At 41.8% G+C, this 24,478-nt stretch overlaps 7 protein-coding genes across 7 annotated transcripts; 2 read left to right on the forward strand and 5 right to left on the reverse strand.

Annotated features, from left to right (window-relative positions):
• Positions 1-32: 32 nt before the first annotated feature.
• LOC116219200 (histone H1-like) lies at positions 33-733 on the reverse strand. The gene has a single exon (XM_031562304.2). It carries the CDS (start codon positions 670-672, stop codon positions 43-45), a length of 630 nt encoding a protein of 209 aa, XP_031418164.1. The 5' UTR covers positions 673-733; the 3' UTR covers positions 33-42.
• A 2,510-nt stretch (positions 734-3,243) lies between these two features.
• On the reverse strand, positions 3,244-3,699 carry LOC105895811 (histone H2A-like). Its single transcript, XM_012822499.2, has one exon. The coding sequence runs from the start codon at positions 3,668-3,670 to the stop codon at positions 3,293-3,295; it is 378 nt and encodes a 125-aa protein (XP_012677953.1). The 5' UTR covers positions 3,671-3,699; the 3' UTR covers positions 3,244-3,292.
• A 1,182-nt stretch (positions 3,700-4,881) lies between these two features.
• LOC116219202 (histone H2A-like) lies at positions 4,882-5,306 on the reverse strand. The gene has a single exon (XM_031562308.2). The coding sequence runs from the start codon at positions 5,289-5,291 to the stop codon at positions 4,914-4,916; it is 378 nt and encodes a 125-aa protein (XP_031418168.1). The 5' UTR covers positions 5,292-5,306; the 3' UTR covers positions 4,882-4,913.
• Positions 5,307-16,567: 11,261 nt separating this feature from the next.
• Positions 16,568-17,099, forward strand: LOC116219206 (histone H4). The gene has a single exon (XM_031562312.2). It carries the CDS (start codon positions 16,612-16,614, stop codon positions 16,921-16,923), a length of 312 nt encoding a protein of 103 aa, XP_031418172.1. The 5' UTR covers positions 16,568-16,611; the 3' UTR covers positions 16,924-17,099.
• Positions 17,100-17,971: 872 nt separating this feature from the next.
• LOC116219203 (histone H2B 1/2-like) lies at positions 17,972-18,560 on the forward strand. The gene has a single exon (XM_031562309.2). It carries the CDS (start codon positions 18,035-18,037, stop codon positions 18,407-18,409), a length of 375 nt encoding a protein of 124 aa, XP_031418169.1. The 5' UTR covers positions 17,972-18,034; the 3' UTR covers positions 18,410-18,560.
• Positions 18,561-19,735: 1,175 nt separating this feature from the next.
• On the reverse strand, positions 19,736-20,146 carry LOC116218995 (histone H3). The gene has a single exon (XM_031561787.1). It carries the CDS (start codon positions 20,144-20,146, stop codon positions 19,736-19,738), a length of 411 nt encoding a protein of 136 aa, XP_031417647.1.
• A 1,687-nt stretch (positions 20,147-21,833) lies between these two features.
• On the reverse strand, positions 21,834-22,676 carry LOC105895807 (histone H1-like). Its single transcript, XM_031562301.2, has one exon. The coding sequence runs from the start codon at positions 22,659-22,661 to the stop codon at positions 22,026-22,028; it is 636 nt and encodes a 211-aa protein (XP_031418161.1). The 5' UTR covers positions 22,662-22,676; the 3' UTR covers positions 21,834-22,025.
• Positions 22,677-24,478: the final 1,802 nt, after the last annotated feature.

Consider the following 24,478-nt stretch of genomic DNA (forward strand, 5'->3'; position numbering starts at 1 on the left):
AGCCTTTTTTAACTACAATGAGTACCATGTGAAGTGCAACATTTACTTCTTTTTAGGGGCAGCCTTTTTCGCTTTGGTGGCTTTAGGCTTGGCCACCTTGGGTTTCGCTGCTTTAGCTTTCTTGGGGCTCTTAGCTGCCTTCTTGGGTGCGGCGGGCTTTGTGGCCTTCTTGGGTGCGACGGGCTTTGTGGCCTTCTTGGGGCTCTTTGTTGCCTTCTTAGGCGTAGCGGGTTTCTTGGCTTTCTTCGGAGACTTCTTTGCAGCAGCTGCGGGCTTCTTCGCCACTGCCTTCTTGGGCTTCTTTGCTACAGCGGGCTTCTTTGCTGCCGGCTTCTTGGCTTTGACGGGAGCGTTCTTCGCAGGCTTCTTCACCTCTGCCTGTTTGTTCAGCTTGAAAGAGCCGGACGCGCCAGTTCCTTTAGTCTGAACCAGTGTACCCTTTGAAACGAGACTCTTGATGGCCACCTTGACACGAGCGTTGTTCTTTTCCACATCGTATCCACCAGCAGCCAAAGCCTTCTTCAGCGCAGCCAGAGAAACTCCCTTCTTCTCCTTGGATGCAGTAATGGATTTGACGATGAGCTCGCCCACACTCGGTCCGGTTTTCTTGGGCCGTGGTGCCTTCTTCTTGGGAGACTTAGCAGGCGCGGCAGCTGGGGCAACTTCAGCCATAGTTTCGTGATGTCTTACGATCAGAGTACGAGACAGTTGTGTGAATGAGTACCACGAGTAGCCAGCGGGTTGTACTTAAAATCGGCATGAGAACCGTTGAGACTCAACTGAAAGAGCTCTCCGTTCCTCTCTTCCGTGATGGACTCGCTTGTGTTTTCTCCACTCGCATTTTGTAACTAAATGTGACTAACGAAACAAAATGTACGGATATGAAGATGTCGGTTGTAAAGTTCATGGATTGCACTTCAAAGCAAACGTAAATGACCTCGTATTTTTACCCTTTCCGTGTTTTAACGAACAGACAACCGTAGAAGTGACAGGGGCGTCGTGGCAACCCATATTTGTTTTCTGAGGAAAACTCATTCATAAAAGTGATAAAATCACATGGCATCTGCATCTCGGTGAGCAATAGAACAAACCATGGACCTCTATAACCCGTAGAATCGGTCATAAAGTACCCTGTGCGAATCTATGCTTTTCAGATGGGATCTGTTTGGACTTAGTGAAACACATGGCTGCCAGACATATTCAGCCGATCCGACATCACAGCAGACACACATCTCTAATGGGAATGCGGACATTTAGAACATTTATTGGTAACAAACACTTTTAACGCCTTCGTAAATACAGATTAGTTTAAAGACAAGCAAAGGTGTAGCCCGTATTGGTTTATACAGTTCGTGCGTTTGGGACGATTTCAGGTTTGTAGGCTACTATACTGTACAACAAATCAATCCAACATTATCGGTGACCATGCCATTTTCAATAATGTCCATCAGGTATGTCAGTAAACACTGGCACTTATCCTGAAAAGACATCAGGTTCAAATGAAAAAACTTTATCTGTAATGTATTTTTTTTATTTTTTATTTTTTTACTCTAATTGTGACCTTTACTGGATACAGAATGCATGGAAACGGGGAACTGTATTGTTGTGATTCTCCATGTTGACTGTTTTGGGTGTATGGAGAGAAATACATTATATTTTCTGCAGCATTGGTCTTGTGTAGTGTTTGGTGAATGTATTGTATATTTGCACTTTCTCTGTGTACTTCACTTACACTACTCTAATCACTGAGAAGTAGAATTGCAAAAAGTGTGAGGTTGCTTATAGTGGTGCAAATCTGGGCCGATGTTTTGCTCCTTGAGTGTAAGGTTTTGAAAATTGTGTAATACTTTTGATTTTAGTGTTTATGCAATCGTAAAAAAAACTGTATTGTATATTTGCACTTTTTCTGTGTACTGGTTCAAACAGAATGAAGTCATATGAAACGTGTGTGTATGGTAACACAATTGGTTTTGATAAATGAGGGTATAGTTTTTAGAGTAGCAAAGGATGTAAAGTGTTCTGCTAATTGAGTGTGTGGTTGTGCTAATTGTATGTAGTATTTTGGGCCCTGTTTTCAAAGATGTGCTTAAGCAATCGAGAAAAACTGTAATTATATTGTTCCATATATCATGGTATATACTGTAGGCGTGGATGGGTTGCAGGACCGGGAGGAAGTTAAATGATTAGAGATATTACTTACAGGTGTACATGTAAGATCGCATGCCTTTGCATCATCCGGTATTTCTGTTGGATTGCCTACACACTAAACCCTGGCCTTACTAGCAAGGCACAATAGACTTACACAGACTAAACTAGAAGTCCCACTTGGTCCAGGTCATACTCCGTCATCTGCAGTTGGCTGTGCGTAACGACGAGGAGTTGAACAAATTGCTTTGTCAACATCACACAGGGTGGTGTGTTAGGCTCAGAGCTTGGGGTTAACTTACACTTTCTACTCCCCTGACGTTTGATGGCAGTAGTTACTAGTTACGATTTTACACAAGCTTTTAAAGTACAACACATTGTTAAAGAAGGCTTCTGATGTCTTACAAAAAGCAGGGTGCAGTCTCAGATTTAAAATGTTTATGAATTGTTAACATCTTCACCAAATAGTGATTTTCCCTCTAAATTTCTCACATGCTTATCTCACATGCACAATTATCTAATATCTCACCAAAAGTCAAAGATTAGTTAAAAGGTCCCAAAACAGATTTGTGTATCAACAGGTATCCTACCTGTCTTTTGGCGAAAAATAAGTGAATTAGCAATAATTTTCTTAAAGTTAAACGAGGAAAGTGAAGCGTTTATCTTGCTAGAGACTTTGACTCATTGGTGCACACATATTGAAACAGAGACCCTGAACAAGTTAGACAAATTAGGCTTCAACAGAACGTTTCGGAATGGTTAGTTAACTTAGATGTCACCTCGACAATTCTTTTTGTATGTTTATACATTGGCTGCGTGAGGTCATGTGGTCTTTCTTCGAGGACAACCCAAAGATAGTGACTTCGAGTGTCTAAATATACTGTGCTTAAGTACGAGTATGTAACAAATACAAGTCACTGGCTGTGAAAAGCTAGGTTGCTGGTGTTTACATAAATGCAAGTGACGCAAACGTCATTGAGCCATGCCTGCTACACCAGTAATACCATCCATTTAAAGTGTATTTGTGCCAATTGGGGAAAAATATACGTGGGGGTGGTTACACTTTCAGCAACTTGGAATGTACTTTTAAAAAGTAATTGGGTGGCTCTTAAAAGAGCCGTTTTTTATTTTATTTTAATGATCAGATTTACTTGGACTTTTCGGTCTTCTTGGGCAGGAGCACAGCCTGGATATTGGGCAGCACACCACCCTGAGCGATGGTCACTCCGCCGAGCAACTTGTTCAACTCCTCGTCGTTGCGCACAGCCAGCTGCAGATGGCGGGGAATGATACGACTCTTCTTGTTGTCACGGGCAGCGTTGCCAGCCAACTCGAGGATCTCAGCAGTCAGATACTCGAGCACAGCAGCCATGTAGACCGGTGCACCAGCTCCAACACGATGGGCATAGTTGCCTTTGCGGAGAAGCCTGTGTACACGGCCCACGGGGAACTGGAGTCCAGCCCTGGATGAGCGAGTCTTGGCCTTGGCTCTAGCCTTTCCTCCGGTCTTGCCTCTGCCGCTCATTTTCAGGATTATGTGGGTTCTTCCGAATGCTGAAGAGTAGCAAGAGACTGAGGGGAGTGTATTTATTCTCCTCCAGCTCAGTGTTGCTCATTGCCTCCGTGGTTGAGGCAAGAATACTGAGAGCCAATCAACGTGTAGGTCGTGCAGGATGACAAAGTCGCTTCATTTTGGCGCCTGCTGGATGTCCTTCTTCCTTTTAGCGCGTGATCTCCAAAATCACTGAATATATTAACGCATGAAATAGTTAAAACGACACCTTCCAGTTTAGGTTGCAGCTTGGTTTCCAGATATGTCAGTTTAACGGTCATAATACACAGGAAGTCCCAGAATCTCCATGTATCGCGAACACTATTAAAATGGAACAAACTGAATTGGTTTGGTGATACAAGCCGGTCTATTAGATACTTTGTATCATGTTTGATTTATAAAAAATAAAAAACGATGAATAGATGTCTGCAAGCCTATTTCTATTATTTAGGGATAACATCAGCTGTGTGTAATTTACCAAAAAGATTTGAATAACTTATTTCAGTGTGATTTATTAACACCACACTGTTTATTTATTATCAGTCACTCTGGCAAAACTTCATTTAAAGATTAACTTTCCTTTCGGGCCCTCAAGCAGGTGAATAACTAGTCATACCGTGTGTGTTCATTACGAGCATCAAATATGACTTAATTGGTTGGTGGTGATTTAAAACCTTGATAGACTTAACATCTTCAACTGAAAATATTGCAAACGTAGCTTGAGCTTGAAGCATAAATGACTCATTAGCCTACGACTTCATTTTTTTTATTGGAACAATGCGTTTGAAAGACCGCACACCATCACGGCTCGTTGGATAGCGAAAAAGAGTAACCCTCTTTTTCGCTATCCAACGAGCCGTGATGGTGTGCGGTCTTTCAAACGCATTGTTCCAATAAAAAAAAAATACACTACTTTAAAGAAAGATCATGTAGCCTTACTATGAAAACAACTATAATAAAAATGACTGTATACCATTAAAATAATAGAGCTACCAAAGGCCATGGATCCTTCTAGTGTTTAGATCGGTCATAATAATTTAATTGCAGACAAAGAGGATTGGGTATTAACGTCCACTCAACTTATATGCACTTTGAAAACTGAATGACAAGATGTGAAGGGGGGCTTTCTGACCATTACAACAATTTGGAATGTACTTTTAAAAAGTAATTAGGTGGCTCTAAAAAGAGCCTTTGCCTGAGATTTTAGGGAGCAGATTTACTTGGATTTCTCGGTCTTCTTGGGCAGGAGCACAGCCTGGATATTGGGCAGCACACCACCCTGAGCGATGGTCACTCCGCCGAGCAACTTGTTCAACTCCTCGTCGTTGCGCACAGCCAGCTGCAGATGGCGGGGAATGATACGGCTCTTCTTGTTGTCACGGGCAGCGTTGCCGGCCAACTCGAGGATCTCAGCAGTCAGATACTCGAGCACAGCAGCCATGTAGACCGGTGCACCAGCTCCAACACGATGGGCATAGTTGCCCTTGCGGAGCAGCCTGTGAACACGACCCACGGGGAACTGGAGTCCAGCCCTGGATGAGCGAGTCTTGGCCTTGGCCCTTGCCTTTCCTCCAGTTTTGCCTCTGCCGCTCATTTTGGGTATCGACAGTTTCTTCCAAAGACTGAAGTGTAGCAAGGTAAAGAGGGGAGTGAACGTATTCTCCTCCAGCTCAGTGTTGCGTATTGCCTCAGTGGTTGAGAGGAGAATGCTGAGAGCCAATCAACGTGTAGGTGTAGATCTGCGCGGGATGTCAAAGTAATTTCAGTTCGGCACCTTCTGAATTTCCTTCTTCCTTTTAGTGCGTGATCACCAAAATCACTGAATATTTTACAGTTTTTCTTGATTGCTTCAGCACGATTTTGATCGTTTTGTTTTGTTTTTCAAATCACTATAAACAATTAGCAAAACACCTCAGATCCTTTGCAAAATGAAACAATCTTGTAAAAACTTTACACTCATTTATCAAAACCATATTTTGTTACCATATGAAACACACACGTTGCATATGACTTAATTATGTTTGTACCAGTTACACATTGCTGTTGCAAACCTAAAACACTTTTAGCATTTCTACTTCTCAGTGATTAGAGTAGTGTAGGTGAAGTACACAGAGAAAGTGCAAATATATAATAAATTCACCAAACACTACACAAGACCAATGCTGCAGACTAATGAAAATATAATGTATTTCTCTCCATATGATTTCTCCCAAATCAATCAACATGTCAACATGGAGAATCACAACAAAACATGTCCCACATTTCATGCTACTACAGTAGTGTGCATAACACTCAGCAAATATCAGACAAACGTAAAATTCTGTATCCAGGTTACAATTACAGTAAAAAAAAGAGGAAAAAAAAGATCTGAAAAAAAAACAAAGGTGAAATGGCTGAAAAAAGGTGAAGTACACAGAGAAAGTGCAAATATATAATTAATTCACCAAACACTACACAAGACCAATGCTGCAGACTAATAAAAAATATATTTTATTTCTCTCTATATAGCCAAATCAGTGTAAGCTCAGCAAATATCAGACAAACGTATAATTCTGTATCCAGGTTACAATTACAGTAAAAAAAAAAAAAGATCTGAAAAAAAAACTGAAAATATAGTACAGATAGAAGTTGCTTCGTTTGAACCTGATGTGTTTTCAGGATGCGTGCGAGTGTTGACTGAGAGACCTGATGGACATGATTGGAAATTACATGGTCACTGATAATGTTGGCTTGAATTTCTCTGAGCCTGATAGCATTGTTGGCCAAAACCATGTTTACAGTTTTTCTCAGTTGTTGACACACAAAAACCGAAAATTCGGCACAATTTGCACAACCTTCACTTCATGTACCAATCGCTTGACCCAATTTGGCAAAATCTCAAATCATCAACCTACAACACACAAATATTCAAATCTCTAAACATTCAGGTCTGTTGCCTGTGATGAGGATGAGGCCCTCTGGCCAGACAGGATCCGGAGGCGTGATGCCTATTTCATTTTTGTGAAGGGGGGGGGGGGGTTGAGCAGGCCTGTTTACAGTACTGTTCTTTGTGAAATAATAATAAATATAGCTGCAGGCAGCAATGGCGGGTTCCTCCTCAACATTCCAATCATTACAAAATTGACATGACACTGACATGTATTTCATACATGTACACAACATTGGGCAGATAATTGGATCAATGGCTGATTTGAAGACATTTTTTTAAATTATTCACAAATTGTCACTGTCGAGAAATATCCATGCTGGTGACATTATGGGTTCTTGAGACTTTGTGAACCAGGGAAAAATGTATATTCTGCACAATTTGTCACTGTATAGAAAAATCCATGCTGCAGACTTACCAATGGGATATTCAATTTGAAATGCAATACTGTCAAGATCCACAAGGCTTCAAGCTAAGGAGGGGGCGGGGCCTTGGTCAGGCCACAATGTCATGAAATGGTGTGTGTGCGTCTTGACAAGTGTTTGGTGTGTCAGGTGGAAGTTTGTGTCTGTGAGAACTGGGGCAAGCCGCGCGGGGAGCGAAGGAGGAGAGAGGGAGACATTACACTGGAAATGGTGGTAGCAATTAGCCAAGCATGCATGTTTCAAATATTCACCAAAAATCTACTTTTCATCTTACAGTCAACTTTTTTTCAGATTTGTGTACTAAACATTCTCAAGTGTCTTCATATGAACTTGTGATTGAATCAGAGTATCACTTTTTGAATGAAAAATGTGTAAAGCATTATTTTAGCGTTAGCGATTAATGCAATCTGCTTTATATCAATCATTTTTGAAGATATGAAGTTGCCTTTGCACATGGGGACATGTTGTAGTGTCTTCCACGTGCATACCAAGTTTGGCGTTGATATCTGAAAGATTTGCTGAGATATGACTTCACTTCCTGTTTGATGGCTTTTCTGCTGAAATTCAGTGGCTGTACCGGACAAACGGTTGTGAGGATCAAAATTCTGTTGGATAAATGTTGTGAGGATTGGTCTGAAGATCATCTCTGGTGATTTTGAAGAAGATTTGACAAAAATTGTAGGAGTGGAGGCCTTTCAAAGGTTTTTGATAAAACCGGAAATTGCGGAAAATCTATATAACCGGAAATTGACGCCATAGGGTGTGTTGAATTCGTCTTGATCCAAGGAATCCAATGGTACCTCATTTTTGAAAATCAGTCAAACGGTTCAAAAGTTACAGTGTTAACAAAAGTCCAACTTTGACCTGTTGGTGGCGCTAGTGTGGTCTAGTGGGAGACATGAAACTTGGTGTGAGTGGAGAATTGACTGTCCTTAATGAGTGTGCCAAATTTCAGAAAAAGTTACCATACGGTTCTAGGGGCTGCCATTGACTTCAATGGCACAAGAATAATAATAATAATAATACCTACAATAACAATAGGTTTCCTCCTGACGGAGGAACCCTAATAATGATGGCAATGGCTTTGAATTCGAGGACATAATTGAAGAGATTGCTACTGATGAACCAACAATAGGAGAAGTGAAAGCAGCCATATACAAAAACTGAAGAACGGGAAAGCGCCAGGAAAAGACTCAATCACAGCCGATTTATTGAAAGCGAGTGTAGAATTTTCAGCCATGAAAATACACCAACTAATGATGAAAGTTTGGAGGCATGAGAAGATTCCAACCAAGTGGAAGCAGGGACTGATCATCAAGCTAGCGAAGAAAGGAAATCTAAAAGAATGCAAGAACTCTAGAGGAATAACACTTCTTTCCGTCATAGCTAAAATACTTTGCAGGATAATTATTGACCGAGTAAGAAATGGAGTGGACAAAAGACTGAGAAAAGAATAAGCAGGTTACAGAAAGGGTAGAGGAACAACAGAACAAGTTTTCATACTACGAAACATAATTGAGCAAGTGAACGAGTGGCAAGCGACGTTATATCTAGGTTTTGTAGATTTCGAGAAAGCTTTCGATTCCATCCATCGGGAGAGTCTGTGGAAAATAATGAAAAAGTACGGGATACCGGCAGGGGCGGACTGGCCATCGGGGATACCGGGGGAATCCCCGGTGGGCCGACGGGGTTGGGATTGTCCAAAATACCGGCCCACCGTTATCTTCAACCGGCCCACCCTCTTAAATGGCCGGTCAAATTAACAGATTCCCTATTACACAGCACACGTATAGTTAGCTCTAAGAACTTCACCGAATTCATTGCACTGACTGAGTTTTATACTCCTCCTCGCGATCTGTATTCACACTCATGGTGCCTATTTTTCTTACGGACTTCGGAAGTTTAACGTAAGAAACGATCTCCACCTTATAAATGAACGCCTGCAAATGGGTTCTTAAACAGCCAAAGTGTTCTCAGCTGTACGGATTGAGGATGAGGATTCTTAAATTTGGATTTGCATTCATACACGGCCAGCCAGGGCACGCAACCGTAGTGAAGTGTGCAGTCAGCCCTAGCCTGATTGAAAACTCTGGGCCATTTACGGCTGTTATTTCGCGTTCTGAAATTCTGGTCTAAATTCAAAACGAATCCCACATGAGAAAACTTTCATGAATGCCCTAAAACATCATAAGTGGAGTTCAAAAGAAAGCTTTACTCATCTAATCTCTTCCGTCAGTCTAACTTTGTTTTGTGTTATTAAATGTCGATCACTCTAGTCTACATTTAATTTAATTTATTTCAATTATTTGTGGCCTTTCCTGTTATTGTATATGTAAAGCACATTGACTTCCATAAATAAATACATTTTAAAAAGTTTCCTTGCCTTGCCTACTCAACACTTGCGTCACTCGCTAGCAGACAAAGTTGTTTTTGAGAGTGAGCATATCATCGGCACCAAAACGCAAAGGTGGCAGGGAGAAGAAAAAAAGATGTCGGGAGGAAGGTGCATCAAAATATGCAAAAATCTCTGATTTATTTGGGAAACCACCGACTGTTGACAGTGATAAGAAGGTAAGTTGTTGACTTGGTCAATGTTAGCTTGCTTTTCACAGATGAGGTAACGTTCCCTACAAGCTAGCCTAGCTAACGTTAGGTAGATAAATGTCCAAAATTGAGACCGTTATGATCTGGTAAAATAAGCAAGCTGGCGCTGTTGTCATCATCGAGATTATCTATTTAACATGTTAGCCGTAGTTACTTGTTTACAATCGATGAGCAAGCTATCCATGGTGGTAGTTGTAAAGAGGGCAATCTTATCATTTCTAATAACTTAAGTTAACCAGCTAGCTTGTTATGCTAAAATCACCGTGTTACACACAACACATACATTATAAACAATGTTAATATGGTATCTAGATTGATGATTCTGCTGCTAGAAGCAGCAGCCAGGGGCCCCAGAGCCAAGATAAGACCCAGGGTACAATGTACACCTAAGTTACACTTTAATATACAAAAATAGTGTATTTCAATTCAGCACATGTATTTAAAGTATATTTATCTAAGACACTTTGAGTGTACTAACCAATAGTGGAAAGTTAAGTACAAAAAAGTATACTTAGTACACTTTAATGTAATGTACTTAAGTGTAGTTTTTTTTTCACCTGGGGCACTAATACTAAATACTACCATAGTTTGCTGATAGTGTTGTGTCAATGGTTTAACATACTTACATAATAATCCCTATTTACCACTCATGTAGGCTGAAGATGACAGTGACTTTGACAGATTCCTTAAGGCTTTGTAGTTATACCGTACGTACAGTATAACCATCTGATACTAGCCCAGAGTTAAGCATATTCATCTAGCAAACTATACCTACCTTGGAGTGTTACAATAGCCAGTATCATTTTATTCCATGTGTCCATCCAGGCAAATTGGTGGATCCAAATGTTATTAAAAAACAAACATATATGATGTAATTGCTTTGTGATCATCCAAAATAATGTTAAGTGTATGAGTATTTTTCCAAGTAGGCCTCTGACTGGTCAATACGTGCGATGCATTGAGTGGGCAGCGCGCCGTGTACTGACTGGGCAACGCGCCATGTACTGACTGGGCAACGCGCCGTGTACTGACTGGGCAACGCGCCGTGTACTGACTGGACAGCGCGCCGTGTACTGACTGGGCCGCGCGCCGTGTATTGCGTGGGCCGGTCTGACAGTAACTCCCGGGCCACTTTTTTCCCCCAGTCCGCCCCTGGATACCGGAGAAGATCGTGAGGATGGTCAAGCTTTTCTACGATGGCTTCCAGTGTGCAGTCCATGATCAAGGAGATACACACGAGTTTTTCGATATCAAGACTGGAGTCAAGCAGGGATGCAACATGTCAGGATTCTTATTTTTGATTGTAATAGACTGGGTTATGAGAAGAGCGATTGGCAGCGGCGAAAATGGCATCAGATGGAAATTCACATCGAAACTTGATGACTTAGACTTTGCGGATGATATAGCACTACTCTCCTCAACTAAACAGCAAATGCAGGACAAGATGAGTAAATTGAATGAAGAAGCCAGACGTGTGGGGCTGAAGATAAATATAGAGAAGACGAAGATAATGAGAATCAACTCCAGAAACCAAGACCAAATAACCATTGAGGGACGAGATATCAATGAAGTTGAGGAATTTGTTTACCTAGGAGCCACAGTCTGTAAAGAAGGAGGTGGCATGAAGGATTTAAAGAACCGTCTTTCAAAAGCTAGGGGTGCATTTGTGAGATTAAAGAAAACCTGGAGATCAAACAACATATCAAGAAGAACTAAATTGAAATTGTTTAAGACGTTAGTAGTGCCAGTAGCCTACTATTATAGGGGAGCGAAACGTGGAAGATGAATAAGAGAGAAAACAAAGAAGTAGACGTTTTTCAAAATAAATGTCTTAGACAAATCCTACGAATCCATTGGGAAGATCATACAAGTAATGAGAAACTGCAGACATGAAACCACTGAGTGCAGAGATGAGATGGCGGAGATGGAAGATGATCGGACACATACTCAGACAGGATCGGGAAAACCATAATAACACAGCGATGACTTGGGCACCAGAAGGGAAGAGAAAGAGAGGAAGACCAAAAACCACATGGAGGCGTACAGTGGAGAAGGAGCGGAGAGAAGCGGGTTGGAACTCATGGGACGAGGCACGAGTGACTGCAGCGGATAGGAAGAGGAAGAGATGGAGAGAATCTGTGGAGGCCTTATGTGCCACGAGGCACGCAAGAGACTAGAACTAGAACAAAATTCAAACTACAGCTATCAATATCAACCTCTGAAACCATCACTTCAACTTTTGTGCAACACCTTCACAGTATTGACTATTTTACCACTGACTACTACAATTTGGGTTTTGTACTGAGCACTCTTACTTAGGGAATGTATTGTTTTTGTATTGCTAAATACTATAAAATATATTCTAAACAAGGACCTGTCAACACCATTGATTTACATTTGTTCTACTGTGTACAAAATGGCAAAGATTCTGACACAAAAATTTTATTGCAGTCATTTTTCCATATTACATGTATATACTGTAAGAAGTCAAAATGACAGATTTCAATATACAGTAAAAAGGTCAAATCTGTTCTGCATGTTCTGTGAACATTCTCCCCCTGCCACCAGTGTGGGCCAGTGTGTTGATTCTGTAAAAATAGTGCAATAGGCTGTAAATACTGTAAATATAGAGTAATCAGAATTCTACCGTATATGTTGTAAATTACTTTAGTGAAGCTACAGTACTACATTGTATTGTGGCAACACAATTTACAAAAGTATAGAAATGGTTGTTGCCAAGAGTGCAAATACAGTGAAACACAGTACAGTAAATTGACTGTAAAGGCCAGCAAAGTGTCATTTCATTGCGGAACGTACGAACAATTGATGCCACAGTATGACGGCTCAGGTTTGGCTGAACCCTTTGGCTAGCCTCTCTCATGGAGAGGTCATGATTGACTACGTGATCAATGACTGTTGCCCTAATTTCATTAGAGCATCTTACACGAATGCCACGTCCCTGACAGGGGCCCCTCTACCTCTACCACGACCTCTTCCTTGTCCTCGTCCAAGTCCTTGCTGAGGTTGTTGGTGGCGGCCTCCTCGAAACATGCTTGGTGTCAACTTCAATCTATTGACCTCTTTTAGAGGTTGAGAACTACTTGATTAGTTTTGCAGAGAGTTCACACAGGTGCTGACGATATTTAGAATATAGAGATCAGTTTTAGTAGGCTGCTACTAAGTATCTGCAATGTGTTGACATGGTTATTCAATTAGGTTTTGTGTCTTTCTCTGAGAAGTGTGTTAACTGTTTTGAAAAGTGTGTTAAAACTCAAAGAAATTCATGTGAAAGCAATGAGAAATAGTTAACCCATTCGCCAGAGAAGACTCTTGCTGTGCAAATAAGATGTGAGCATTAGATTAAGTTGACCCATAATTCGCTAAATGTGTGTAAGCAATTGAGAAAAACTGTAAATATGAGCCTTATCATGTTGGCAAAATAGATGAGGAAAGTATTTGTTTTCACCACAATGATGTTCTCAGTGCCATAGGGAAACTTGCAGACAAGAAAGCTAGTGGCCTGGACAACATCACAGCAGAGCACCTAAAGTTAGCTGGGCCCAGGTTGGCAGTGCTATTGTCTATCTGCTTTACTGGGATGGTGACCCATGGTATATTGCCAGACTCCATGCTGTCAGTAGTTCTTGTCCCATTTATCAAAGATAAGGCTGGTAAAATCGGAAGTATTGATAACTACAGATCCATAGCACTTGCCAGCATTGTCTCCAAAGTGCTAGAAAGATGAATCCTTGACAGGATAAGTGAATTCATAGCCACCACTGACAATAAGTTTGGCTTTAAGCCCAAGCATAGTACTGACCTATGTATTTATGCTCTGAAAGAGGCAATAGACACATATAGAAGGCAGGGCTCTACTATGCTTATAGGGTTTATTGATGCATCCAAAGCATTTGACCGCGTCCACCACTTTAAGCTGTTTAATAAGCTCAAGCTTAGGGGTGTGCCCAGTAGCTTAGTACGCATCCTAGCTTACTTGTATGTGAACCAGAGCATGAGAGTAAGATGGGGGAACATCTTATCTACCCCTTTTAATGTTGGGAACGGGGTCCAGCAGGGGGGTATATTATCCCCAGCCCTTTTCAATATCTATATGGACGACCTTTCCAGGCAGCTGGGGGTGTGCAGTACAGGTTGTATGATAGGTGACTCCCTGGTCAACCACTTTATGTATGCAGAAGACCTAGCTTTACTATCCCCGAGTACAGGTGGGTTTCAACAGCTGCTTAACATATGCACTAATTATGGGGTTGATTTTGATATTAAATACAATGCCAAGAAGAGCGTGGTAATGGTATGTAGAACTAAGGAGGACATGGATATTAAGTTCCCTGCATTTCATCTTTGTGGGCAAACTCTGGGGGTGTCCAATAGTACCAAATACTTAGGGCACATTATTACAGACACGTTGGAGGATGATGCCGACATGTTCAGACAGAGGAGATTGCTCTATGTCCAAGCTAACATGTTGGTTAGGAAATTCCAAGACTGTACATATGATGTTAAAATTAATTTGTTTAGATCCTACTGCACCCCACTCTATACAGCTCCACTCTGGGTGAATTACAAGAAGGAGAGCTTGCGTAAATTGAAAGTAGCCTATAATGACTGTCTTAGGACACTCCTGAAGAAACCCAGGAGTACTAGAGCCAGTCAGCTGTTCTGTAATATGGGTCTAACCACCTTCATGGCCTTGCTGAGGAAGCTTACTTTTAAGTTTATGAGTCGGCTGGACCGCTCTACAAATTTTATAATTGATCTGATGACAGACCCTGGCCCGGGAACACTAGCATGAGTGCCTTTTTTAGCCCTTCTTTCCTTGTATATTTATATGTCACTTATGATTGTATGTATTTATATGTAATTTATTGATTGTATGTATTGTGCATCTACCATGTGGGCCTTGAGCCTGTAATAAAGTCTATATATGTGATGGTCTGTGTGTGTCAATTAAAAATCGGAAGTATTGATAACTACAGATCCATAGCACTTGCCAGCATTGTCTCCAAAGTGCTAGAAAGATGAATCCTTGACAGGATAAGTGAATTCATAGCCACCACTGACAATAAGTTTGGCTTTAAGCCCAAGCATAGTACTGACCTATGTATTTATGCTCTGAAAGAGGCAATAGACACATATAGAAGGCAGGGCTCTACTATGCTTATAGGGTTTATTGATGCATCCAAAGCATTTGACCGCGTCCACCACTTTAAGCTGTTTAATAAGCTCAAGCTTAGGGGTGTGCCCAGTAGCTTAGTACGCATCCTAGCTTACTTGTATGTGAACCAGAGCATGAGAGTAAGATGGGGGAACATCTTATCTACCCCTTTTAATGTTGGGAACGGGGTCCAGCAGGGGGGTATATTATCCCCAGCCCTTTTCAATATCTATATGGACGACCTTTCCAGGCAGCTGGGGGTGTGCAGTACAGGTTGTATGATAGGTGACTCCCTGGTCAACCACTTTATGTATGCAGAAGACCTAGCTTTACTATCCCCGAGTACAGGTGGGTTTCAACAGCTGCTTAACATATGCACTAATTATGGGGTTGATTTTGATATTAAATACAATGCCAAGAAGAGCGTGGTAATGGTATGTAGAACTAAGGAGGACATGGATATTAAGTTCCCTGCATTTCATCTTTGTGGGCAAACTCTGGGGGTGTCCAATAGTACCAAATACTTAGGGCACATTATTACAGACACGTTGGAGGATGATGCCGACATGTTCAGACAGAGGAGATTGCTCTATGTCCAAGCTAACATGTTGGTTAGGAAATTCCAAGACTGTACATATGATGTTAAAATTAATTTGTTTAGATCCTACTGCACCCCACTCTATACAGCTCCACTCTGGGTGAATTACAAGAAGGAGAGCTTGCGTAAATTGAAAGTAGCCTATAATGACTGTCTTAGGACACTCCTGAAGAAACCCAGGAGTACTAGAGCCAGTCAGCTGTTCTGTAATATGGGTCTAACCACCTTCATGGCCTTGCTGAGGAAGCTTACTTTTAAGTTTATGAGTCGGCTGGACCGCTCTACAAATTTTATAATTGATCTGATGACAGACCCTGGCCCGGGAACACTAGCATGAGTGCCTTTTTTAGCCCTTCTTTCCTTGTATATTTATATGTCACTTATGATTGTATGTATTTATATGTAATTTATTGATTGTATGTATTGTGCATCTACCATGTGGGCCTTGAGCCTGTAATAAAGTCTATATATGTGATGGTCTGTGTGTGTCAATTAAAAACAAAATACCCTTTTGAGGTGACATAACATTGTTTTGAAAGCAAAGTAGCATTTTTCAGAAGATATTAAGGGTTTTGCATGTTGTGTGAGTGGTTTTGGGATTTGGGACTGTTTAGAGTTTTGAGAAAATGAAGCATGCTTTCAAAAAATGTGTGTAAGCAATTGAGAAAAACTGTAATTTCCCCATACTAGCCCTGATAACAGATCCTGTTAGCTTATAGTATTATCAGGAACATGTGGTGACTAAGAGGTACCGGCTCTGCCACCATCATCGAAAGTGAACCAGAAATGCAAGGGTTAAGTCTAGGCCTTTTCACAAGGATTTTCGTCACATTAAGTTAGACAGGAACTGAGAAATAAAGTATGTTACAACTGTCCCCTTGTTGCAACTGTACCCGGTCTCCGGTACATTGATACAGTCACCAAAGCGTTTCTGTCCTATAAAATCTATCGACATGTATTACAATATATCTATTTTCAGTGCTACTTCGTCAAGGCATAACGCATGCTGTGGCGCATCACAGTGACGTACTATGTGCTGGATGTTCACGCCAATACCATAATGGGAAAGTAGGATGGACAGAAGAGGAGGAGTGTTTGTAGTCTTCAAATAGGTCCTCCTGGTAGGAATATCAACTCGTACCACAGTGTGGAGTTGTTACACATCTGAAAACTCAGACTGCAGACATGAGTGGAAGAGGCAAGGGAGGTAAAGGACTCGGAAAGGGGGGCGCAAAGCGTCATCGTAAGGTTCTTCGTGATAACATCCAGGGTATCACAAAGCCCGCAATCAGGCGTCTTGCTCGTCGTGGTGGTGTGAAGCGTATCTCTGGCCTCATCTATGAGGAGACTCGTGGTGTGCTGAAGGTGTTCCTGGAGAATGTCATCCGTGATGCCGTCACCTACACCGAGCATGCCAAGAGAAAGACCGTGACTGCCATGGATGTCGTCTATGCTCTGAAACGCCAGGGTCGTACTCTGTACGGTTTTGGAGGTTAAAAATCAGTCATCCCATTCTGAAACAAAAACCAACGGCTCTTTTAAGAGCCACCCAAATACTTACGTAAAACATGATTCCAAGTACGTTTCAATTGAAAATGAATTGTTAATTACAGATTTATAGTGTTAAATGTCCCCTACGGATGACGCATAATGAAAATAATATATGACGCACAACATACCAGGCAACAGCCATTACAAATGCGTAATGCTTTCTTTTAGTGAGCCTTCTCGTTTTAGGGTTTAATTTAAATTTACTCTCACTGATTACACAGCCATGCTTATTATTAAGCAGTAAAACTATATCAGCATATGTAATACCAAGTTCAATTGCATGAGCTGATCTATGTTGCATGTAAGTGGCGAATAGACCAAGAGTAGTGTGTTTGCAAAAGTATTGTGAGGTAATGCAAAATGTAATGTAGGCTATTGCGAGGGAAGGCAAAAGTATTGCCAGGGAACGCAAAGGTAGCTGAAAATAAACCAATCTCACCATCAAAACCCCACTATGATACTCAGGGGCTACCTACAAAAGCATACACTGCAAACCCTTTTTTAGTTTTTCCTAATCTGTTTGGTATAACATACAGGAAATACAAGAACTCTTAAGATAACTGTAACACAAAGGCGCACGCACATGGAAAACAATTATGTTTATCAAATTCACATCTTAGTATTTCTGACATGTAGATATTCTAACTGATAACATTCGGTTATTGAGTCATATGCTGCAACTCACTTTCATGGATGCACGTATAGGCTACTTTAATCTATCCTATACAGATTTTGTCAGTGATAACCATGAACATTTATTGAACATATTTATCACGGGAAGTCTCGTATATTGACTTTATTTTAGTCATGTCAAGGTAGCTCAAAAAGTGCGGGAGGATAACAAAAGAAGGGGAACTACGGGCTAAACTATCTTTCTGTGTGCAGAGCTGGCTTAGCAGACGGACCCGCCCCTGCGCTTAAAAGTAACCAACCATCGTCTGGGATTCTTGTCATGGCTGGCCTAGGTGACGTATTAGCATAGAGCGTTGTATATATAGAGGTGGCACGACAACCTACAGCACCGCAGTTCCGTCTGAATCCTCATACAGATAGCATCATGCCTGAGCCAGCAAAGCCCGCCCCGAAGAAGGGTTCCAAGAAAGCCGTGACAAAGACCACCGCTAAAGGAGGCAAGAAGCGCAGAAAGACCAGGAAGGAAAGTTATGCCATCTACGTGTACAAGGTCCTGAAGCAGGTCCATCCCGACACCGGCATCTCCTCCAAGGCCATGGGCATCATGAACTCTTTCGTGAATGATATTTTCGAGCGTATCGCTGGAGAGTCTTCCCGTTTGGCTCACTACAACAAGCGCTCCACCATCACCTCCAGGGAGATCCAGACTGCAGTGCGTCTGCTTCTGCCCGGTGAGCTTGCTAAGCACGCCGTGTCTGAGGGAACCAAGGCCGTCACCAAGTACACCAGCTCCAAGTAAAGCGTCTAACGCTTTCTACCCCAAAGGCTCTTTTAAGAGCCACCCAAATTGTCCTTGAAAAGCAGTTTCAACATTATCATTGAAATCGCCATGGTTTACATTTAGTCATTTAGCAGACGCTTTTGTCCAAAGCGACGTACAAGGGAGAGAACAGTCAAGCTAAGAGCAATAAAAAGCATGGTGTAACAATAAATACTACTTTACATGAGAATTAGAAAAACAACGACCTAGGAAAAAGTGCAGGAATTTCAGTAACTGCTGAAGTGCAAGTTAACTGCTGAAGTGCAAGTTAAGCGCTAGTCAGGTGCCAGTTAGGAGGGGAGGTGCTCTCTGAAGAGTTGGGTCTTCAAAAGCTTCTTGAAGGTAGAGAGGGACGCCCCTGCTCTGACTGGTAGTACTAGGCAGTTCGTTCCACCAACGTGGAACTACAAATGAAAATAGTCTGGATTGCCGTGCTTGCACGGACGGCAGTGCCAAACGACGCTCACTAGACGAGCGCAGCGTCCTGGGTGTAACATTAGCCATTACAAGAGCATTTAGGTAGGTGGGAGCAGAACCAGTAAGGATGTTACCAGGTTTTTCAGGATGTTCAGTTAGAGTGGGGTACACCTACCTAGTTTCGGAAAATGAAATAGCAGACGCCACTATAAAACATTTGCAATAGCAACGATGAATCAAACTGGTTGAGGGTTTCAACCTGGAACTACGCACCGTTTTGTATGTCCGCAGCAGCCTATTTCGGAAAATGAAAGGACAGGCTTCAATGTGGAGCAGCAATGTCAAAAACAAAACATGCAACACACACTGTTTGTTAACAACAGGCGTGTGACAGGGAGTTGCAAATGTTTTGCATAAGGTGCTGTCATCTATCAGATTAAGTTATTGGTATCTCTACACCCTAGCCTTTAATTGCGACTTCGCAATTTACTTTGATCTTAACATAACTGCAGTTTTATTTTTATCTAAAATCTTTATGCACTCATAGGGATAGTGTTTTATGTCTATTTGTATGTGGATCACTGTGCATGCAATTGATTAGTGCACGTTATTTCCTTGTTGTTAAGCACTTAGAGCTGCATTGATTTGGATGAAAGGTGCTATACAAATAAAATGTATTATTACATGCCATACAAATGTGACGTGTGTATGGTATACACTGGTTTTAGCAGGAAACCCAGTGCCGGCCTAACTAGGTTAGTACAGTATAGCATATTATACGCGTGGGCAATATGTGTACAACACTGGAGGGAAAATTAGCTTTTTTCAGGAGTTATTGAGGTGGCTATTAAAAGAGCCTTTGTTTTTCTTGACGTTGTCGGGATCAACTTAAGCACGCTCCCCGCGGATGCGACGGGCCAACTGGATGTCCTTGGGCATGATGGTCACCCTCTTGGCGTGGATGGCGCACAGGTTGGTGTCCTCAAACAGACCAACCAGGTAAGCCTCGCTGGCCTCCTGAAGAGCCATGACAGCAGAGCTCTGGAAGCGCAGATCGGTCTTGAAGTCCTGGGCAATTTCCCTGACCAGACGCTGGAAAGGCAGCTTGCGGATCAGCAGCTCAGTGGACTTCTGGTAGCGACGGATCTCTCTCAGAGCCACTGTGCCGGGCCTGTAACGATGGGGCTTCTTCACCCCTCCGGTCGCTGGTGCGCTTTTGCGAGCAGCCTTGGTGGCGAGCTGCTTTCGCGGAGCCTTTCCTCCGGTGGATTTACGGGCGGTTTGCTTAGTTCTTGCCATTGCAAAGTCTGCTTCAGTGAGAGAAGTGCCCCTAAGCAAGCAAGCACGGTATTTAAAGGTTACAACCTCGACCAGCCCCCTGATGACGTTTACTTGTTGGTTGCCGCTGATTGGTGTTCAACGCCCGGCTTCCGGTGGCGCCTAAAATTCAAAGTCATTCTCTTACTTTACGAGCGTTTTTGCGATTATTCATCTACAGATATTCGTTCAGTACATAGGCATGATGTACAAAATATATAATCATATCCAGCAATTACAAGCAGTGCTTGCCTTTGTCAATATCTTTATATATAGGCAGTCAATGCCGTATGCTATTACACTTTAATTATATTGGTATTATCGAAATTATGAAACCAAATTTCAAAGAATAAAGGGTCTTTATGATAGGCAAAAAAAAGACCAAAAAATCTGGCTTGTAATTTATTTGCCCTCCACCAGGTGAAAAAACACTGAAAAAAGACTGATAATATGAATTGCAAATGCATCTCATACAGCATATACTTACAACACAGCTGTATATGTAAAGCCAGTAGCAGAGCTTAGGACAAATTTCACACAGATCGCAAAATTATATTAGAAATCACACATCTGTGAGTATACTATCGCAGAGCACATCCTACAAATTGAAATGTATGACAGGCACGGCTTTTGTGGTGTGCCAGTGTGAACATTTTAGTTAACATCATCGGCTTTGGCTATTGATATAATATTTGTATATAATATATTAAATTATGGGTAGTCTGTACAGCCCATTGCGTATGGAAAGGGGGTCATACTTAACGACTGCACTACTACTTCTGATACCCTTTATCTAGGTGTAGGGCACGCGCAAATGTTTTGGAATTTGGATTAACCCAAAACCAGCGACCTAAAGATTCACACAAGTACGTGTTTTAGTGACAAACTTGGAGAAGTTAACTTTTTCCTAACAAAACAAAGTGACAGGGTTCTATAGTGTACAGAAACTTGGAAACACTTTTCGCAGATACATTTGGAAAAGAAGCCTTTAAATTTGGATTTTCCAGACAAAATCTACTTGGATTTCTTGGGCAGAATCACCAGTTTTGCCTCTTCCACAGTAATGTAAAGATAGTTTGTTTCTAAGCACAAATGTGAGGGTACACGGCGAGCCAGTATTTTGTGTATATGCTTTGTCTCCCTCTCTCACTGGCTGAGGCCACCATACTGAGAGCCAATCAATTTATAGCTCACCATGTGACGTCAGGTCGAGCTCAGTTTGGTCCCGGCTGTCTATCCTCGCCTTTACCGCTTCTTCTCCGAAATGTCCAACAATTTAAGGAGATAAATGTTAAAAACGTGATGCGTGTCCTTTTGCATTAGAATGAAGACTTAATTTCAGTTACCGTAATATATTATTAGATTATGTCTTCTCTGCAAATAATGACAAACTGAGGTGGTTGAGGAGTCAACTGGATATTTGTGTCATGTTTGGTAGAACAATGGATAACATCCATTGTGTTACATAAGAATTTTACTGAAAAAAATTGTTCCATGTGTTACAATGTTACAATGTTACAAAGTTTTTTTAGTTAGAATGGAATGTAGATGGTTCATGAATTCAATGTTTCTTTGTGCAACTTGTATGTCACAATGCAGGTGTAATGCTTTAAAGACACCCCGAGGCGTTCCACATTAACAAAGAAAATATAAACGAAACAGCGTTGTCTCTTTTTCTGTGGGCATAGATCAAATTTGAGTGGCACTCAAAGAGCCTTTTTGATTGCAATTTACAACGGACGTGCACAATCTACCACTTAGATTTTACCAAGTGTTGGAAGAGATGAATTCATATGAAATTTTGGGTGGCTCTGAAAAGAGCCTTTTTTTACTACATTGAGCAGCACGTGAAGTGCAACATTTACTTCTTTTTAGGGGCAGCCTTTTTCGCTTTGGTGGCTTTAGGCTTGGCCACCTTGGGTTTCGCTGCTTTAACTTTCTTGGGACTCTTAGCTGCCTTCTTGGGTGCAGCGGGCTTTGTGACCTTCTTGGGTGCGACGGGCTTTGTGGCCTTCTTGGGGCTCTTCGTTGCCTTCTTAGGCGTAGCGGGTTTCTTGGCTTTCTTCGGAGACTTCTTTGCAGCAGCTGCGGGCTTCTTCGCCACTGCCTTCTTGGGCTTCTTTGCTACAGCGGGCTTCTTTGCTGCCGGCTTCTTGGCTTTGACGGGAGCCTTCTTCGCAGGTTTCTTCACCTCTGCCTGTTTGTTCAGCTTGAAAGAGCCGGACGCGCCAGTTCCTTTAGTCTGAACCAGTGTACCCTTTGAGACGAGACTCTTGATGGCCACCTTGACACGAGCGTTGTTCTTTTCCACATCGTATCCACCAGCGGCCAAAGCCTTCTTCAGGGCAGCCAGAGAAACTCCCTTCTTCTCCTTGGATGCGGTAATGGATTTCACGATGAGCTCGCCCACACTTGGTCCGGTTTTCTTGGGCCGTGGTGCCTTCTTCTTGGGAGACTTTGCAGGCGCGGCAGCTGGGGCTGGAGCAACTTCGGCCATAGTTTCGTGATGTCTTACGATCAGAGTACGAGACAGTTCTGTGAATACTACCACGAGTCGCCAGCGGGTTGTACTTAAAATCGGCATGAGAACCGTTGAGACTCAACTGAAAGAGCTCTCCGTTCCTCTCTTCCGTGATGGACTCGCTTGTGTTTTCTCCACTCGCATTTTGTAACAAAATGTGACTAACGAAACAAAATGTACGAATATGAAGATGTTGGTTGTAAAGTTCACGGCTTGCACTTTAAAGCAAACGTAAATTACCTCGCATTTTCCCCCGTTCCGTGTTTTAAAGAACAGACAACCGTAGAAGTGACAGGGGCGTCGTGGCAACCCATATTTGTTTTCTGAGGAAAACTCATCCAAAAAAGTAATAAAATCACATGGCATCTGCATCTCGGTGAGCAATAGAACAAACCATGGACCTCTATAACCCGTAGAATCGGTCATAAAGTACCCTGTGCGAATCTATGCTTTTCAGATGGGATCTGTTTGGACTTAGTGAAACACATGGCTGCCAGACATATTCAGCCGATCCGACATCACAGCAGACACACATCTCTAATGGGAATGCAGACATTTAGAACATTTACAGTTTTTCTCGATTGCTTAAACACAATTTTGACTGTTTTGTTTTTCATTTCACTCACACAATTAGCACAACCACACACCCAATGAGCAAAACACCTCAGATCCATTGCAAAATGAAACACTCTTGTAAAAACTATACACTAATTTAACAAAACCATATTTTGTTACCATATGAAACACACACGTTGCATATGACTGAATTCTGTTTGTACTACTTACACACTGCTGTTATAAACCTAAAACACTTTTAGCAATTCTACTTCTCAGTGATTAGAGTAGTGTAAGTGAAGTACACAGAGAAAGTGCAAATATTCAATAAATTCACCATTGTGCTTAAGCAATCGAGAAAAACTGTAATTATATTGTTCCATGTATCATGGTATAGTGTAGGCGTGGATGGGTTGCAGGACTGGAAGGAAGTTAAACGATAAGAGATATTACTTTCAGGTGTACATGTTATAAGATCGCATGCCCTTGTATCTTCAGGTATTTCTGTTGGATTGCCTACACACTAAACCCTGGCCTTACTAGCAAGGCACAATAGACTTACACAGACTAAACTAGAAGTCCCATTTGGTCCAGGTCATACTCTTCTAGACTTCACTATTCCCCATCACACGCAGACATCAACAGAAGAGGAGGGCAACTGCATGAAAATACATTTCTCTAACTATAGCACATGGAAACACACCATTTAATGTTTAGATAGATAGATAGATAGATAGATGAATACTTTATTAATCCCAAGGGAAATTTTAGGACATCCAATTTACAATTTACACAACTCACAGACACACATACACAAATCACATACACATAGGGAGAACATGTTTAAAAGGAGTGGGGTGGTAATAGATACAACAATGGGTCTGACCCTGGTGCAATGTGCATGACTGTGAGTGACAGTGTAGATGCCCAGGAGGAAAGTGTTCTTGTGCTGCTGTGTGGATAGTGCAAATAGATAATTTCTTGTGCTTGTTTCTCTAGTCAGAGTCGTAAATGACCTTCGAATTGCGACGGACAATCAAAAAATATCGATTCTCATTCTCCTTGATTTAAGCGCTGCATTTGATACAGTTGATCATGCTATTCTTCTTCAACGTCTTCAGCACTCAGTTGGCCTCCTGTACAGCTCTTGATCGGATCTCATCCTATTAAAACGGGAGATCTTTTTCTGTTTCTATCAATAGCCTCTCTTCTGATGTAATGCCCATCTTATATGGGGT

This window comes from Clupea harengus, chromosome 24 (assembly GCF_900700415.2).
Source record: "Clupea harengus chromosome 24, Ch_v2.0.2, whole genome shotgun sequence".
Classification (NCBI taxonomy): Eukaryota; Metazoa; Chordata; class Actinopteri; order Clupeiformes; family Clupeidae; genus Clupea; species Clupea harengus.